Below are 20,700 nucleotides of genomic sequence, written 5' to 3'. Positions count from 1 at the left end.
TCAAAGTCTCTTACACAGACTGGGTACAACTTTTTGTCATCATAATCATTTCTCCTGTCTGTTGCAATACTAAACAGCCCAATTTTCATGGCATCTGCAATTTTAAGTGAAGTATCTTCTGCTAAACACCTAATAATATTAGAGGATTTTGTTCATGCACATGCATATTTTCTGCAATTTTGGAATCAGGAAACATCCGTTTGAACAAAGGACCAATGAAGTCTTCTACCGCTAGGGGTAGTCCATGTTCTATTAAGAACTCGGTACATAATGCCTCTGTATTTATAAAATTCATGTCCACAATTTAGTTCAACTGTAAAAAAGAAGTTACCTTAGTACTGGAGTTAGTAAAACAAGCTAATTCACAGTTTCTTTGTTTTACCACCATGACAATATTAAAATCCTTTCCACACAGCCTGCAAGAGGTGTGAAGCTGTCCTAGAATGGAATGCTGTATTGTGTAATTCATGTATTTATCTCTGAATCAGTTTTTTGTCTTTTCCTAATTCAACTGTGAAATTATCTGAAAAACATTTTTGCTCTAATACATGCATCGACTAAAGTAAATCTGACTTGACTTCTAGCTCCAAATACCTACAGATTGGTTCTGTACAAGATATGAATTAGAACAAAGAATCAGCGAGCAAAGATTAAAAGTTAGAATACCAGTCTGTTCTCTCCTAACTAAGCCATACAGCTGCAATAAATAGAAACCAAGGTCAAAAGTCTGAAAGTAGAAACCAGCATGTTTCTTGGCAATAGAGCAGCTGCTATAAACAGAACATAATACTGTTAGGAAAGTGCATGCATGTCTACGGACAAGCTTACTCTAATGTCGTAGTTGCATAGAATATGGTCTGTGGGATTAATGGGATGTTAATAAAAATGAGAAAATAAATTATTCATTTTTTTTCAGGGGATATACCGAAAGCGCATAATCCGAGTACATTTACATGTAAGGCATAATTTAGTCAAAAAAGCGTAATGATTATGCCAAAAGCATAATGGCTGCTTGGCATGAATGTCCATTAGATTTAATACATAGTCACTCAACATTCTTTGCTCGTAGCTCAAAAAACTGCCCTTCACAAATTTTCCATAACATGCTTTTTTTGAGAGTCAGAACCACTAACCACAGTGAGAAATATGTTAAAATAATTAAGTTTTTATACAAGCTCACTCACAGTAAACTGGACAACTTCTGAAATAAGGTTGTACATTGTGGATTTAATACCCTTTGATGCCTGTTGGGAATTGCTAGTCATTTAGTACCCTTTCTAGCCTGATTGGGATTGATACATTTATTTAGTACCCTTTTAACTCGATGGGGATTGCTAGTCATTTAGTACCCTTTGTAGCCTGTTGGGGATTGCTACAGTCATTTTGTACCCTGTATCCCGATGGGGATTGATACAGTCATTTAGTACCCTTTGTAGCCCATTGGGGATTGCTACATTTATAGCACTGGACTACTATATTATCCACTTTTGATCCTCTCAAAGACCTCTAGGTTGAAGCCAAGTGTGGGGAAATAATGTTTCAGAAGTGTCAACTGTAATTAAACTCATTTTCCTGCTTTTGTAGTAAGCCAGCAGGTATAGAAAAGCTGTTACATGTTGTCAAGTACCACTCTGTCCAATTGTGCACAAGGATTTAGACAAGGATACCTTTTTTGCAGAAATGACAAAATATAAGATACAAAAATATAAAAACACTAAATTTGTATGCTCACAATGCTGATTTTTCCCACTTCAATGGGAGGATGCAAACATTATAAATCATAAAATCTGAATAATTTATTATTAAAAAATAAATATAATTGCTGAAATCTGCACACAACTTTAAGCTGACTAGATTCAGACAAGAAATTTAAAGGAATATGGCATGTTTATCTCAGTAGCATAAAGTGTGATCCTGATGACATAAGCTGTGCAATCTCCACTAGTTTTATGTCATGGTTGATTGAGATGGAAGTTTGTGTCCATTATGTATATGTTTTATTTTGATTGCATGTTTTGGACATAGTAATGATTGCTAACATTAATATTAATAATAATAATAATAATAATAATAATCACTTTATTTAAAGAAGTTCATTTGATCAACTGACCAATCTTCCATGAGGCCTTCTACAATGACATTTGTACAAATAAATAAATAAATATATATATATATATATATATATATATATATAATGCACAACTTTTACAAGATGCTGTATCTTTACTGCGACAATTGCTACAATTAAATATATACAAGGTTTCAAGGATGAGTAAATACAGGATTCAAACAAACAGTAGAAGCGAACATGTGAAAAAGATAATAGGCGAGTACATGATTACAATGTTGTAAAAAGCAGTAGTACTGAATGAACAAAATCATACAAAAAGGTCGTTTCTGTAGATGTTGATTAAGAAGCTTTCTGAAAGCTTGGCAAGAGTCAGACTTTGTATAAGACGGTATGGAGTTACATAGTTTGGTTCCAGAAAAAGTGAACCTCTTCTTATAAAACTCTGAATTTGGTTTAGGTAAATTGGATCTTAGTTGATACCTAAGTACACTTTCAACAAATTTAAAATTACGTTTAAGATAATCAGGAGACAATACACGTAAGGATTTATAGACTAATTAACCCTTTTAAAACTTAGTTGTCTGCTGAAATGGAAGCCACGTTAGGGTTTTAAAAAGATTTGTTGATGGCGTATCTAAATCGGCATCATCACAACGTACATTTAAAACATACCCAATCCAAAAGAGAATTCAAGTTTTAAATGTTTTCTCAAGTTTTAACATGCTTTTTGCGTGCAGTTGAGAAAAGGATAGTCAAGATTGGGTGTTCAACTTACATTTAAGCAAATGGACATATCCCTCACAGTAATAATTATATTCTCTTGTCATCAGCCCCATCCCAGAACTACTGGAGAAACCCCATGATGAAATTCTCAATAAAAAAATAAATATCCAGCAAACAGCTCTGATTGGTGTTCAATCTGCTGCCATTTTGTTCTTGATCTGCTTTGCATAGCCTCATTTTCACAAAACATTAATTAGAACTCATTAAGAACAGTTACCATAGCAACTGATGTTATTATCACTCTCTTATTAAGTTGTATATCATAATATTTGCCTACTGAAATAATACAACAATTTATTTAATATTATTATTTGAACTGCATAAAATTAACCTACCGAGTCAGATATATACAATGTCAAGTGTAATGGTATTTGAACTGCATTAAATTAACCTGACAAATCAGATATATAAAATGTCAGGTGTAATGGTATTTGAACTGCATAACACTTATTTTCTAGTTTTAGTAACTATAATTGTATCTTAGGGCAGTTCAGCATTATTTGTACAAACTAGAAAACCCTTTATACTAAAATATATGATGGTGATAAGTTATTTTTATGGTTTTCAAATACAGTAATGAAAGTCACATCTGACGGCAGTTCAGCCTCCTTCGCATGAAGGAGTTGTCATTTCTGTCATACATGGTGAAATTCTGAATTATCTGTAAGTTAAAAAGCCCTTCATAGCACAATGGTTTTTGAGAATAAGTCATATGAAGATGTTTTTCTATTTTTAACATGGTGGCAGATCAGTGACCTTAAATTTGTACAAAGTTTAAAAACTCAGACACTGCAAGGTCAACTGACCATGCATCCAGGTTGATTTACAGTATGCCCAAAGATATTCCCATAAAATAACAAAGTTATTACCATTGATCTTGGTCACTGGAGACGTGAAGTCAAACAGCCTTAGTTCATCCAAGAGAGACTGTGGTAATGATCCCTGCACAGAATATGAAAAGAACTCCAAATCAATACCATTACTGTAGAGGAGGTAAAATCATCCTTTTTCTTTTCCTTTTTATGCAAAGCAATATTTAAAAAACATAAATGAGTGGTATTATCAATTATCAGAAAGTCTCATCCTATGCTGGACTAACTTAGACAATTTGAAAATACAAATCTTAAAGTCACTATCTTCTGACTGACTCATAAAACCAGAGACATTCCTTAATAAAATACACTTTTGAGTATTCTCACAAGTCTTAATGTCAGGCAACCGCTGTTATCTACCTAATGGAGTGACAAAAATATCATTATACTGCAATGAGTAATGATCCTTATACTGCAAGGAGTAGTAATCTTTGTGCTGCACTGAGTAACTGATCTTTATATTGCAATGAGTAATGATCATTTTAATGCAAGAGTACTGATCCTAACACAGCAATGAGTAATGATCCTTTAACTGCAATGAGTAATGATCCTTTAACTGCAGTGAGCATTGTTCCTAATACTGCAATGAGTAATAATCCTTATACAGCAACGAGTAAATGACAATGATCCTTATAGCGCAACAAGTAATGATCCTTATACTAAAATGAGTAATAATCCAAATACCACTGATTCTTATACAACAATGAGTCATGATACTTATACAGCAATGAGCAATGATCCTTATACAGCAATGAGTAATAGTTCTTATACAGTAATGAGTAATGATCCTAATACTACGAGTAATGATCCATCTACCACTGATCCTTATATGAGTCATGATCCTTTTACAGCAATGAGTAATGATCCTTATGCCCCATGAGAAATGATCTTTATAATGCTGAGTTATGTTCCATATACTATATAAGTAATGATCCTTATATTGCAATGAGTAATGGTCCTTATAGTGAAATGAGTAATGATCCTTATAGTGCAATGAGTACTGATCCTTATAGTGGAATGAGTAACGATCCTTATAGTGCAATGGGTAATGATCCTTGTAGTGCAATGGGTAATGATCCTTATAGTGCAATCGGTACTGATCCTTACAGTGCAGTGAGTACTGATCATTACAGTGCAATGAGTACTGATCCTTATAGTGCAATGAGTAATGATCCTTATAGTGCAATGAGTAATGATCCATATAGTGCAATGGGTAATGATCCTTATATTATGAGTAATGATCCTTATAGTGAAATGAGCACTGATCCAAATAGTGCAATGAGTAATGTAGCATATAGTGCAATAAGTAATGATCCTTATATTATAATGAGTAATGATCCTTATCGTGAAATGAGTAATGATCTTTATAGTGCAACGAGTACTGATCTTTATAGTGCAATGAGTATTGATCCTTATAGTGGAATGAGTAATGATCCTTATAGTGCAATGAGTACTGATCCTTATAGTGGAATGAGTAACAATCCTTATAGTGCAATGGGTAATGATCCTTGTAGTGCAATGGGTAATGATCCTTATAGTGCAATGAGTAATGATCCTTATAGTGCAATGAGTAATGATCCATATAGTGCAACGAGTACTGATCTTTATAGTGCAATGAGTATTGATCCTTATAGTGGAATGAGTAATGATCCTTATAGTGCAATGAGTACTGATCTTTATAGTGCAATGAGTATTGATCCTTATAGTGCAACGAGTACTGATCTTTATAGTGCAATGAGTATTGATCCTTATAGTGGAATGAGTAATGATCCTTATAGTGCAATGAGTACTGATCCTTATAGTGGAATGAGTAACAATCCTTATAGTGCAATGGGTAATGATCCTTATAGTGCAATGAGTAATGATCCTTATAGTGCAACGAGTACTGATCTTTATAGTGCAATGAGTATTGATCCTTATAGTGGAATGAGTAATGATCCTTATAGTGCAATGAGTACTGATCCTTATAGTGGAATGAGTAACAATCCTTATAGTGCAATGGGTAATGATCCTTGTAGTGCAATGAGTAATGATCCTTATAGTGCAATGAGTAATGATCCATATAGTGCAATGGGTAATGATCCTTATATTATAATGAGTAATGATCCTTATAGTGAAATGAGTACTGATCCAAATAGTGCAATGAGTAATGTAGCATATAGTGCAATGAGTAATGGTCCTTATATTATAATGAGTAATGATCCATATAGTGCAATGAGTAATGATCCTTATAGTGCAATGAGTCATGATCCTTATAATGCAATGAATAATGATCCTTATAGTGCAATGAGTAATGATCCTTATAGTGCAATGAGTAATGATCCTTTTAGTGCAATGGGTAATGATCCTTATAGTGCAATGGGTAACAATCATTATAGTGCAATGAGTACTGATCCTTATAGTGAAATGGGTAATGATCCTTTTAGTGCAATGGGTAATGATCCTTATAGTGCAATGGGTAACAATCATTATAGTGCAATGGGTACTGATCCTTATAGTGAAATGGGTAATGATCCTTATAATGCAATGAATAATGATCCTTATAGTGCAATGAGTCATGATCCTTACAGTGCAATGGTTAATGATCATTATAGTCAATGAGTAATGATAATGATCCTCATAGTTGTTGTTGTTGTAGGGTTTAACGCCATTTTTCAGCACACGATAGGCTATACATGGCGCCAGTATTAATGGTGGTGGAAGAACCCGGGAAAACCCCGGAAAGAACCACCAACCCACGAGAAGCTACTGGCAAGCTTTCTCACATACCTAGATCCTCATAGTGGAATAAGTAACAATTCTTATGGTGCAATGAGTAACGATCCTTATAGTGCAATGAGTAATGATCCTTATAGTGGAATGAGTAACGATCCTCATGGTGCAATGGGTACTGATCCTTATAGTGCAATGAGTAATGATCCTTATAGTGGAATGTGTAATGGTCCCTATAGTGCAATGCATAATAATCCTTAGAGTGCAATGAGTAATGATCCTTATAGTTGAATGATTAATGATCCTTAAAGTGGAATGAGTAATGATCCTTATAATGCGATGAGTACTGATCCTTACAGTGGAATGAGTAATGTTCCTTATAGTGCAATGCATAATAATCCTTATAGTGCAATGAGTAGTGATCCTTATAGTTGAATGATTAATGATCCTTAAAGTGGAATGAGTAATGATCCTTATAATGCGATGAGTACTGATCCTTACAGTGGAATGAGTAATGTTCCTTATAGTGGAATGAGTAACGATCCTTATGGTGCAATGGGTAATGATCCTTATAGTGGAATGAGCAATGATCCTTATAGTGCAATGGGTATAGATACTTACAGTGCAATGAGTACTGATCCTTACAGTGCAATGAGTACTGATCCTTACAGTGCAATGGGTACTGATCCTTATAGTGCAATGAGTACTGATCCTTACAGTGCAATGGGTAATGATCCTTATAGTGCAATGAGTAATGATCCTTATAGTGCAATGAGTACTGATCCTTATAGTGCAATGGGTAAATATCATTATAGTGCAATGAGTAATGATCCTTATAGTGGAATGAGTAATGATCCTCATGGTGGAATGAGTAATGATTCTTATGGTGGAATGAGTAATGATCCTTATAGTGCAATGGGTAATGATCCTTATAGTGCAATGAGTAACAATCCTTATAGTGCAATGGGTAATGATCCTTACAGAACAATGGGTAACAATCCTTATAGTGCTATGGGTAACAATCGCTATAGTGCAATGGGTAACGATCCTTATAGTGCAATTATCCATATAGTGGAATGTGTAATGGTCCTTATAGTGCAATGCATAATCATCCTTAGAGTGCAATGAGTAATGATCTTTATAGTGCAATGAGTACTGATCCTTATAGTGGAATGAGTAATGATCCTTATAGTGGAATGAGTAATGATCCTTATAATGCGATGAGTACTGATCCTTATAGTGGAATGAGTAATGTTCCTTATAGTGGAATGAGTAACGATCCTTATAGTGCAATGGGTAATGATCCTTATAGTGGAATGAGCAATGATCCTTATAGTGCAATGGGTACTGATCCTTATAGTGCAATGGGTAATGATCCTTATAGTGCAATGAGTAACAATCCTTATAGTGCAATGGGTAATGATCCTTATAGTGCAATGAGTAACAATCCTTATAGTGCAATGGGTAATGATCCTTACAGAACAATGGGTAACAATCCTTATAGTGCTATGGGTAACAATCGCTATAGTGCAATGGGTAACGATCCTTATAGTGCAATGGGTACTGTTCCTTATAGTGCAATGAGTAATGATCCTTATAGTGCAATGAGTAATGTTCCTTATAGTGAAAAGAGTAATTATCCTTATAGTGGAATGAGTAGTGATCCTGATAGTGGAATGAGTAGTGATCCTTACAGTAGAATGAGTAATGATCCTTAAAGTGAAATGAGTAATGATTCTTATAGTGGAATGACTAATGATCCTTATAGTGGAATGAGTAGTGACTCTTATAGTGGAATGAGTAGTGATCCTTATAGTGCAATGAGTATAGTGCAATGGGTAATGATCCTTATAGTGCAATGGGTAATGATCCTTATAGTGCAATGAGTAATGATCCTTAAAGTGAAATGAGTAACCATTCTTATAGTTGAATGACTAATGATCCTTATAGTGGAATGAGTAACGATCCTTATAGTGCAATGAGTAATGATCCTTATTGTGCAGTGAGTAATGCTCCTTATAGTGGAATTAGTAAGGATCCTTATAGTGCAATGGGTAATGATCCTTATAGTGCATTGAGTAGCAATCCTTATAGTGCAATGAGTAATGATCCTTATTGTGCAGTGAGTAATGATCCTTATAGTGGAATGAGTAACGATCCTTATAGTGCAATGAGTAATGATCCTTATTGTGCAGTGAGTAATGATCCTTATAGTGGAATTAGTAAGGATCCTTATAGTGCAATGGGTAATGATCCTTATAGTGCATTAAGTAACAATCCTTATAGTGCAATACATAATGATCCTTATACTGAAATCATGGAATTAGGGGATTAAAAAGAACTTTACAAAACAATAAAAAATTAATGACAATGAAAAAATTGAATGGAAATTAGGTAAAAAATTGATATTAAGTTTCAAAGTACATTTTTTTCTCACTGAAATTTTTTTTCTTCTGCTACTCCAAACACCAGATTTCTTGTTTTTCAATAATTTTGTCCTTAATTTTAAACATTACTTCTAAAAGGCTGTCACTTTCCATTAGGCAAACTAATGACATTAAATTGAATTACTTTACTGAATAAACTGAACAATATATAAATTAATTTCTCACATTAGGTAAAAGATCCAGAAAAGTGGTTTTGGGTGTTGCATTGGACAGAACAGCCTTTGCTTTGATTTCTGTTCCATCCTTCAGTACCACCCCTTCTGTTTTTCCATTATTAGTTATAATACCGGACACTGTCTGAAATTGAAGTTCAAAATGTCTTGAGACAAACTTTCAAAACTAAAGTCAGTACAGACTGACACATTATATATATTTGGTGGCTTTCAAACATAGGTGTGTAAAGAACATAAAGCATTTTAGAAAATTAACAGATTAAAGATATATCCTTTCTTTTTGATAGAACAATTAAGCCTCAAGCTAAATTAACGTCCAATATTTATTGTGAGGTTATAAACTTTAAATACAATGATACATATATCTGAAGACTTCATGATCTCCAGACCCTAAAATACCATAGTTTCAACTGTTTGAGTTCCGACAGTAATTTCAGGGTATACTTTCATCTTCAAATGCTGAACCTCTCAAAGTGGGTTAACTTAAAATTAGAAACAAGGTATTATGAGTATTTTATCCACACCTTTACAAAAATGAATAATCTTTGGCTTTGACTTTCAAATGCTGCTCACCCCCACCCCATTTCATCTCCTCAATATCTGCTGCTCCTGAGAATAAGGATTATGGCGTTAATTATTATTAAAGAATTCCGTATGGATACAGAAATGTGTTTTCCTGCAATTACCATTTGCATTATTATATTTCTATTTGCTATGAATACTGTTTGTGTCTGAGAATAAATTATTTTTAGATTCGATCTGAATCTATCAAGTAGAGGTATGATGGATCAAAATTCCTAGACCAATGTACGCATCAAAAACAAAATGAATAAGAAACAGTAATAAACAGCTAATTACACCTCTCTGTTGATAACTTGCACACAACCAGTTACATGAACAGACATGTCACTAAACGGTGTACTTAATGTCAACATAAGAACAAAAATGTACTCTGATTTCATTATCACATACATCATTACTAGTGGGTGGTTTACTTTTAGCCATCGCTATTTCAAAACATGAGTTCAGATTACCCACTGCTGTAGTGAGAATCATTGTTAAATCTGTTGAACTTTGTGCATACAAGTATGCTGCAATGTTCATTTAAAGTAAAATCACATCATAAACAAAATACTCATTCAAGAAATTGCTTTCAGCGTCTACTAAATCCAATCCTAACCTGGCTTCTTCCTGTTACAACAGAATGCAGCATAAGTATGGGTGCAAGTTAATGAGGGACTTCTGAACAAGCAAGTTAAGAAAGGAAGGTGTATCAATATTGAGAAAAAATGAGGGGTGAAGGCAATATATATCAATAAATATTTTTTATCTAATTAAATTGTTTGCTTTTTGGTATAGATAACCGTTTACTGCCATGATAATCAATCTCAATATAAATTATTATTCCAAGAGGTTTCTACTTATGTGTACCAGCAAAAAAACATTGTGAATTACAATAGTGGTTTTTGCATTGGAATGTGGATGCAGTGTTATTGTTGAATCAGAGCAAACCAATATTTACTTTTCTTAACGAGGGACATTTATTTTTCTTAACAAGGGACATTTATTTTGGAGAAACAACACTTTTATTAGTAAAATCTGAATGCGTGATTTCATTGAAAGTCATAGCAACATTTCTGTTCATGCAAACCTTCTTGTGCCAATAATTGGAACTGACCTTTTGATAATGAACCCTAATGAAACTAAGCCTTTCATCATTAAGTATGAATTTTGCTGGTTCCCTTTCTGCTTTTTTTCTAATAACATTTGCAAATGAGTAGGGAAACAACTGATTAATACTAGGTACTCTAATTATGTTATTAACATAATATCTTAAACAGTGTTTACTTGCTTAATTGCATTGACTTGACACATAATCATGACTGGTATTCTACCCCATTTAGTTAATACAAAAGTCAAAATTAAGGTGACAATAAGACGCAAGTGTACTTTTAATTGATAATAAGATGCAAGTGTGCTTTTAATTAATTGCAACAATGCAACAAAAACTTCTGCAAGTTGGATGCCAAAACACAGCAAGTAAATCAGAATCTTTTTCTGTGTAAATGCTTGTAGGCATCACTGAAATGGTTGATTTACACCTTAAATGTCTGAATACAAGTATACACTGGAACTTCAAGACAGCTGACAGGACTAATTTTAATTGGTATTTATTTCTTTAAGTGTTGTCATTACTAACATTTCAAATGATTAATATTATGTTATATAATGTTATTCAGCATGTATAGAGAAGTTCTTGAAATGTGACAAAATACAATGCTTCTTATTCAAAGTTTCACATTTCTTGATGCTGACTCAAGACATTCACAGGCCACAGGTGGCCAAGTTATATAAAGAACTTGCCTTTATTAATCACTGCGATCTCATCTCTGTCCATGTGGGTTGAAGCCCTGGACTCTGCTAATGTGTGAAAAAGCTTGCCTGTAGCTTCCCATGGGTAGGTATTTCTACCGGGGATTTCACAGGTACTTCCTTCACCAGTTATACTGGCCACCATGTATAAGCTATCAGATGCTGAGATTTAGGGTTAAATCCAAAACAACAACAATAAGAACATTAAATTTCATGATGCTGATTTCTGAGCACTAGCCACTGTATTTGACAATAATGACAGTGACATCATGATTTAATTTGCTAATTTTAATCACAATTTTATTTACATTTAGCAAATCGGGGCCAGACTGGGGATGTTTGTTTATAAGAAAGCACATTTTTAAGTAAACTATATTTCTCCATGATAAATTACCCAATCACATTAATATTAGGGATATAAACTTGCTACCTCCCAAATCCAGCCCTATTACGTTTTCTCTTATATACAAAGGGCAATAACTCTTGTTCATAACCTCCCATGCCACCACCAGGTGTCACTAGTTGTTGTTGTTGTAGGGTTTAACGTCATTTTTCAGCACACGATAGGCTTTACATGGCGGCCAGTATTAATGGTGGAGGAAGAACCCAGGAAAACCCCAGAAAGAACCACCGACCCACGAGAAGCTACTGGCAAGCTTTCTCACATACCCACATTGGCTGAACCCAAGACTCAAACCCACACAGACAGAGGTGAGATGGCAGTGATCCGTAACAGAGAGCACTCAGTTGAGACCACTCGGGGCCCCCAGGTGTCACTGGTTTTAAGCTGAGAGATATGCCAAATGAGGATACTTGCATTGCAGGGTGGATGGGAGAGTTTTGAAGTACTGTGATTGGGTAAGTATTCTCAGAGAAACTTAATTTACTTAAAACTTTGCTATTTTCTGAGCACATTAACTTTGGTATAACAGGTAATAGGAGGCAATGTTGAGCATCAGGCCTATACTTCAGGTTGAATTTCCCCTGCAAACAATAACCCATTCTAATCTGATAAGTAACACAAAGACCCCTATATTTGATTAAGAATCTGACTGCTGAAATCTTCTTATAAACAAAATTTCACTGGCACATACAGCAAAGCTAATAGGCTGTGTTGACTTTTCATCGAGTCTGGTGTTCATCTGGATATCACATTCAAAGTTTGTCTCTGTGAAGTTAATTTCTTCGAGATCAAAACTGTCAGCATGCTAGCAAACAGCTTCTTTTATTTATGTCTCACATCAAAACAATTTTGCTATTGTTATCAGGAAACATATTTTGTAGGATAGTGACTGTGCGTGTGTGATTTGGATTTTTAACAGATCTTTAACAATTTTTTCAGTCATATCGCTATGATGTCTGCAGTGTAGCAGTTTATAGTGATGTCTAGCACTGGGACGTCATGCCACAGACATGCAGCATGATGTCCCACCCAGTCACATTATCCTGACACCAGGCTGACCAGTCCTAACACTAACCTCTTAATGCTGAGTGCCAAGCAAGGCAGCTATTAGTACCACTTTTGTAAGTCTTTGGTATGACTCAGCTGGGGATCAAACACACAACCTCCCACATCCAAGGCAGATACTCTAACCACTAGGCCACTGGAGTGGTCATTTTGTAGGATAGTAACTTCAGCAAAGGCTCAAATTCATCTGAAATGAGCCAGATTAAAACCAGGACAGATTCCATTTTGGAAATAGGGCAAGTGATTTTGGTCAATTAAGATCCAAATTGGCTTAAAGGTCTGACAGGTCTTTATGATGAATGACAGGTCTTTATGATGAATGTCAGTGCATCTGCAATATTGCCATAATGTCAGATATCATGGTGCAGTAGCCTATGATAGTCATTGGTACCAACCATTTCTCTTCATAGATACTGAGAAAACAGTTAGCCAGTTGAGGGACTGGGGCACTCTATGAGACAATGTTTCTGACTCTGCATCAGTCCCTGAAAACATGTTTCCCACATAAGTCTTGGGGGGGGGGGGGAGGGGCTTCTTGCTTGCAAGATTCTCTAAACAACTAAAGATTAAAATTCTTTATTTCCCAAGAGCCAAGTGTGAAGAAGATGATGGTCCATACTGGGAAGAAAATGGTGGATAACTTGTGAGTCCACCATGTCATAAGAAGATCGATCACCAGACACCCCCAATGTGTGAATATCTGACAGAAGACTGAGAGAAGGAGAGAACATTCAGTATAAATGATTTGCCCTTTTCTGGAGAGGTGATGGAGATGACATTAAGTCTGCCAGAAAACTGCCTGGTTTGTACTTTTATATGAAGTTGGTTATACCGATATACAGACCACGAAATCAAAATGCGCAGGTCAGGTGATTTGGTGCCCCAGTTTGATGAAATAGGTCACCAAAAGAGTAAATGGATATAATTAGGACTGTTTTCTTTGAAAGTCAATCCTTGTATAACTTAAAAGCATTGATGACAGCTTTCATTTTAAGGAGTTTGAAGTGGAGAGGCCAATTCCCTGGTTCCCACATGCAACTGACAGTAGTGAAATTCATTAACTAGTGGGCATCCCAACCATACATACTGGCACTGGTACATGATGTCATTTCTACTTGAGGCTTCTCCGGGGAAATCCATGTCCTGAGCTAACCTTGGTTCTGCCATTGACACAAGAATCTTGGTACCTCATGCATGTACATGATTATTTGATCAAGGGAACTTGAAAAAGGGGTGCCACTGGTCCAGCAAAGTCATCTGTAAAGAATGCATGAAAGAAGGCAGAATGAGATCAAGCCTGCCACCACAGAGGACGTGCAAGAACTCTCTTGATGAAACAAACTTAATGGATATGACGTAAACATATGGTAAGCTGGGTCTGCTGGATGGATGTATCATGCTGGAACAGTTGGCTAGCATGGCTGCCTACCATTTGGAAGGCAGTCAAACCACCAACAGTACCAGCCACATCGAGGGCATAGCTGCACAAACAGACTTTTCACTAAAATCCCCATCATACTATGGGTATGACACCAAAGGCACAAAGAGATGGACATATCTGCCCCTAAAATCCCCATCATAATACGGCTATGTCATCAAAGGCACATAGAGATGGACAGATCTGCAACTAAAATCCCCATCAAAATATGGGTATGTCACCAAAGGCACAGAAAGATGGACATATCTGCCCCTAAAATCCCCATCATATGGGATTGTCACCAAAGGCACAGAGAGATGGACAGACCTGCCCCTAAAATCCCCATCATAATATGGGATTGTCACCAAAGGCACAGAGAGATGGACAGATCTGCCCCTAAAATCCCCATCATAATATGGGATTGTCACCAAAGGCACAGAGAGATGGACAGATCTGCCCCTAAAATCCCCATCATAATATGGGTATGTCACCAAAGGCAAATAGAGATTGGACAGATTTGCTTGTTAAGAAGTAAATAATACAATACTTGTAACAAAAGGAGTATTAACAACAAGGCAGTGTTGCGCTAATCCATGAATGACAACATACGGTCAATGATAACATGTTGTACACAGTTAAATTAGACCAAGTCTTAGAATGTTACAAAATAACCCAAAATTGGAACAAACACTGTAAAAATATGCATACAACTTAAGAGGTTTTATGTGTGAAGTTGACAGTACTCAAGCAAAAGTTAAAACTAGCAACACATGGTAATGGGAGGGGAGGTAATTGGCAAGAGTTATTGCCCGTTGTCTACATGCAGACAGAAAAGACAAAAATTCATCATTTATATGGGATGGCTTTAGGAGGTAGCAGGCTTATACCACAAACATTAATGTGAATGAGCGAATGTATTTGAAGGAGAAAAATGAAATCCACCACTAACCCCCCCCCATATTATAAATGGATTTTGTAGATGTATAGGTGTGCAAAAATAAGGGGTAGTGTATGTCAAAGTTTGAGCTGTTTATTTCATTACAGTATAGACGAGTTATATAACTTTACATTTACATGCATGTATTGGTACCACCATAAAAAACAAACTGGTCCATATCCTTGCCCAATCTTCCCTGAAAAGTGTAATAACAAAAAAGTAAATTTTCTAGTTTCAATTCCTAATGTACAAAACAACACATAAGGCATGAATTCCTAATGTACAAAACAACACATAAGGCATGAATTCCTAATGTACAAAACAACATATAATGCATAATGATACTATCATTGGTTTCTAAATCAATGAATTGTAAAATTACAACCTGCCACCTTATGGATATCATAAAAAAGAAAAGTTAAGAAAAGATAGATGAAGTTGCTAAATTATGAGATTTATACATATACCTTTCAAGATCTTATCAATAAAAATACTACTCCCCTGACAACTCATGCTCTGATAACTTGTGAACCTGCTTATAATGCAGGGTCAGACATGGATCCCAATTTTCATACTACAAAATACAAAAGAATTTGACCCAACTGTTGAAGAAATCATAATAATTTCTTTAACTGAACCCTTGAGATATCGCTCATTTTATAACTGAAATCTGTATACAGTACCTGGAAATTTGAATCAACATTATGAAATTTTCAACGATTAATAAGCAGTCATATATTTTGTCAACTTAAAAATTCCTGTTGTAGTTCTACCTTTCAGTTCAGTTTAGGTGTAACCATCATAAATGTAATGTGCCCTCTTGTCTTCAAACATGAAATATGTCAATTTCCCATAATAGCTGTGTCCATGGGCAGTTCTTGGAGAACCTAATTAAGTGAAGACTGTTTTGATATCAGACTTGCAGAAGTATTTTTTGTATTGTTGTGCTGAATTAAAAGCAGACCTGCTTCCTAGTATCATGCTGATTACATCTTCCATATCAAATAAAAAAAAAGTGGGTAGAAAAAAAGAAAAATTAAAATGTATGCAAATCCTACCTGAGTAAGAGCTAGCAGCCTAAATCATGTCAACTAATTTAAATTGAGCAATTGATTACATTTATAAACATTATTGTGAAGATAACATATAATTTAACTACTTTTAAATTAGCATCTCTTTCATAAATGTGATCAAAGATAGCAAGGCAACCAAGCAAAGTGACTACCTGGTGAAATAAAAGCTTTGTTTAAAAGATATCGTTCATTGCAAAATTCAGAGTCAGTAGTAAAATTCCTGAATTGCTGAATTGGCACTCCGAGATTTCTTCAAGGATGAAAAAAGATTAAGTTTTATGTGCAATGAAATCACAACATAAATATTTTACTAAATATAACAATTTTAACAAATCAAGTTTTGGCACTGATGATTGTTTCACAAAATAAATGTCCGAAGTTTTTTAAAAAAGGAATCCTGTTTGGTTGTCAATCAGCAACAACAAAAAGCAGACATAATATACTATGTTATAATTGTCACATGATGGTCATTAAAACCAGTTGGAATAATGTTCATGATCTTGTCAAGGTTAGCCATCTTGAAAAGTGCTTTACTGACAATTATTCATAAGGTGATTATAAAATGAGTGCTCAGTCAATCAAGAGCCCTGTTGTCCATACATACACACACACATGAGCAATTTCTTATGTCCAGCAGGAATGACATCATTTCATTTTTTTTTTAAGGTCACTCAGTAAATTGTGCCCTCGCTTATAGTGTGGTCTAGTTTTTTTGGACCCACTGTGGATATTGAGGGAGAAGTATAATAAAGAATATTTACTCCATGACTAATCTTTCTGTACAGGCATGTATTACAATGCTAATGCACTTTGTCTGATTATTATATTATCAAACAGATTCAAGAACAAAAAATTTGTTTTAAACCTGATATTTAAAAAAATTCCTTGGGAAGACTATAGGTAAATTAAACCAGAAAACATAAATTAAAAAAATTACAAATATGACTTTTTAGTAATTGGATGAAATTTATGCTGATGGGATAAAGATAAAGGCTATGCTAAATCAACTTGGATTTAAATGAAAAATCTTGAGATTTAGAGAATGCCAGAAATACATACCGTACATACTTGTGTATAAACTCATTCACATATAAGCTGACCCCAAACTAAATAGGTATAAACACTAAAAAGTGCATGACTCGTACTGCTGTTGGAAAACAAAACAAATCTGCCAATTCTAAACTAAAGAGATGCCGAAACATCCAGCTTTCCAATGTGTGGAAAATTAAGATTTTGTTAAGCCAAAACACAAAAGTAAAACAGACTGACGATGATCTTAGTTATTCTATGTTCAGAATTTTAGCCTTATTATTACCATTCTTTCAAGAACATGTAACAGTTATGTTGGTTATGTGCCATGCACAATTGAACGAGTTTGTGTACCTTTTCATAAAGATGACTTCAATTTGTAGCATTGCTTATATCATTGAAAAAGAGTAACTCGTGAATGCGTGGATCAACGTGAATGAAACAGCTATTACCGACTAGCTGAAGCGTTATCTGGAAGAATGCAATTTGGTCGAAACAATGAATAAAGCAAAATCTGCATCTAATACGTTTGGGAATAAAGAAGGATTAAAGGGACATAATTTGCACTGAATGAGTACTTATAGGTTACTGCATTTGTATGGGAAAATATGAATGAGGTTTTCGAATCCATCCGACGAAATGAGTTCATATTTGCCCATACAAATGTAGTAACCTTTTTATTTTATGCTAAAAAAATTTATTCTACATAATGCTTAATTATATTAACAAAACACACTACATGAAACAAGGTAACTGAATGTATGCCGCATTCCAAACTAAATACACAAGCGCATATTCATCATTACACAACAACATTATTACTCCGCACATAAATACGCCTAGATAAATTTGAACTTAGTCATACACTCGACATAACTTTCAAAAGAAATGGCATGTCTAGTTAAAATTGAAATTTGGAGTCATACTGTGAATGAATGCGCATTGCAACAACTTTTCCATTTGATCTGGAATGAATAGATCCTGGTATTTTTTTCAATTCTACGAAATTTCGTGATTATGGACTGGATTTATATGTGACAATTCCTCATGAAATACATGGGATTCAAGACGCGAGGGAGAAGCGTGTTGACATCTACAAATGTGTTTCTGTTTCTGTCATTGAATGTTTGAAATCATAATGTGGGAAAAATATGAAGTCTTTCAATTGCAATTATCAAAAAGACGCTATGGAATTTAATGCTTATTTCATTTTGAGTGCAGTAAGGAGGATGTAACTGCACTTATCATCGAAATTACAGTACAATTTTGAAATGTGTAATCAAGATTGTGAACCTATGACATGGCTCACGTAATTCGGATCTGCAGAACTAAGAAAGTACATTTTGAGGAAATTCAGGATGTAAAACTGTAAGTATATTTTTTGCCATTCTTATCACCAGCTAAATAAGACAGTATATGACTTGTCACTTGTATGTTATTTGTAAGGACCCTTTCTTGCGTCTGTTGTATACTATAGCTAGCCTAAATCTGAAACAATGTATCAACATAGTTAACGCAGAATGTGTCAAAGCACCTGGTATGTGGCAGTCCACGAAACATGTTTTAGTTCATTCAGAAACAAATTTAAACAACCACAATGTAAAGCACCTCTTACACGAGTGTACATGATTTGTTTATAAATCAAAAGTGCTGGCATCTGCGCCCATTGTTTGTTTACAATAGAAAGTAGTTCCTTTATGCACATGAATGTAATATGTGTATTTGCACGCAAGTTCAGTATTGGGTAATACTGAATGATTCTGACAATGTAAAGTTAACGGAGAAAAAAATGAGCATATACTAATGTACATTATAGTACAACCTGCTCTCCCAGGTAAACTCAAACTGGCCCATGAATTATTAAGTCTTTATTTACCTTTATTTAATTTCATGTTGGAGAAATCAGAAAATCTGCACATGCAAAATAATAACAAAAGGAATCACAGTAGTTTATAAGTTTAGTACATGTTGGGACACCGAGAAGGACATGGAAAAAATAATTTTTTCAGATCCCAAGATTTACAGCCATTATAGTAGTCAACAAAAAAAATTCTTAAAATCTTTAAAGTTTAGACCTTGGCCTACAGAAAAACATACCCCCCTTCTTCCAGGCCTTTATTTTTTCCTAAATTATTCGGTTTATATGCAAGTATATATGGTATGTAATCAGATATGTGGCTATAAATAAAGGTCACTTCTAGGTGAATATAGTTATTGGTAGAATATTGAACATTGTCGCTTCTCTTGCTCTGCCACTGCATGATTCCTAACCTTAACCCCTAGCCCTAATCCTAACGTAAAGTAGGTCACTATGTTCTACTTTACATTCAACAGTTTCAGTAAAAAAAGAGCAAAGTGTAAAACAATTTAACACTGGAACACATGCCAACAATGATAATAGCAACCTTTTCAGTGAAGATCTCTGCTCCATGGTCAAGCGCACAGTTGGCAATAGCCTGGGAGACTGCTCCCATTCCTCCCTCCACATACCCCCAAGCTCCTTTCACTCCCTCAAGTTCACCCATCACATGATGGAGCAATACATACCTAAAATAGGAAATTTTATTGTACAACTTTATTGTAGAACAGGCAACAATATATGGTCTATCAACTCATTCTCTTATAAGCAATCAGTACAAATCAATCAAGAAATGAGTATTTTCTTCATTTTTTTTAATCTTTGTGATTTTAGAAGGCACATTTCTAACTTTGATTGTAATGGTATTTTTTACATTATATTGTAAAATCTGGCATATGACTTTTCTTTGAAGTGGAAAAAGTAAATGTGCCTTTTTCTAACATGCAATGCAAATAAGTCAAATTTACTGAGGTTTCAAATCAACACTGTACAAACACATAAATGGATTACTATATATGGTTCATTTCAAGCACAAAGCACATTTATTTAAATACAGTCCAACTTCAAAAACTCAGTGCCAGAGAACTAACATTTGACAGCAAGATTTTAACAGCTGAATTTCTGAGATCACCTGGAAAAACATTTGTGTGAAATAAATGATAACAAATGATTTTCCAGGCAATTACCTACTCTGCTTGTAAAATAGCACTTGCACACCTCTTGACATAGGAAGCAGTAGGCAGCTGCAGCCAAGTCTAAAATCTACTATTACGTTTGATGAAAACCAGGCCAAGAAAATCAAACCTGTCCGTGCAGAAAGGAAAATCACATTTTCATCTCCACTGAGCTTAACACTGAACCCAGCAGCCTCAAAACTGATAGGTTAAGGTACATGAGGTTTGAGACCACAGCAAATTAAGTTATCTTGTAGAAACCACTTTGTCTATGGACATTTATGGGGGAATAAAAATAAACACACATTGATT

General features: G+C 34.8%; 1 protein-coding gene across 1 annotated transcript in view; it reads right to left on the bottom strand.

The window, feature by feature from the left end:
• Window positions 1-20,700, bottom strand: part of LOC149794759 (pyridine nucleotide-disulfide oxidoreductase domain-containing protein 2-like) — a 158,294-nt gene that overhangs the window by 43,198 nt on the left and 94,396 nt on the right. The window contains exons 9-11 of the mRNA XM_089964391.1: window positions 19,761-19,902; window positions 9,051-9,182; window positions 3,724-3,796 (exon numbers count right to left, since the gene is read on the bottom strand). Of these exons, the coding sequence (XP_089820517.1) occupies window positions 3,724-3,796; window positions 9,051-9,182; window positions 19,761-19,902 (347 nt within the window). The remainder of the gene's footprint in view (window positions 1-3,723; window positions 3,797-9,050; window positions 9,183-19,760; window positions 19,903-20,700) is intronic.

The sequence above is a fragment of the Sinohyriopsis cumingii genome, chromosome 7 (assembly GCF_028554795.1).
Source record: "Sinohyriopsis cumingii isolate HCF-2022 chromosome 7, ASM2855479v2, whole genome shotgun sequence".
NCBI classification, from domain to species: Eukaryota; Metazoa; Mollusca; class Bivalvia; order Unionida; family Unionidae; genus Sinohyriopsis; species Sinohyriopsis cumingii.
This window is presented reverse-complemented; position numbering and strand designations above follow the sequence as displayed.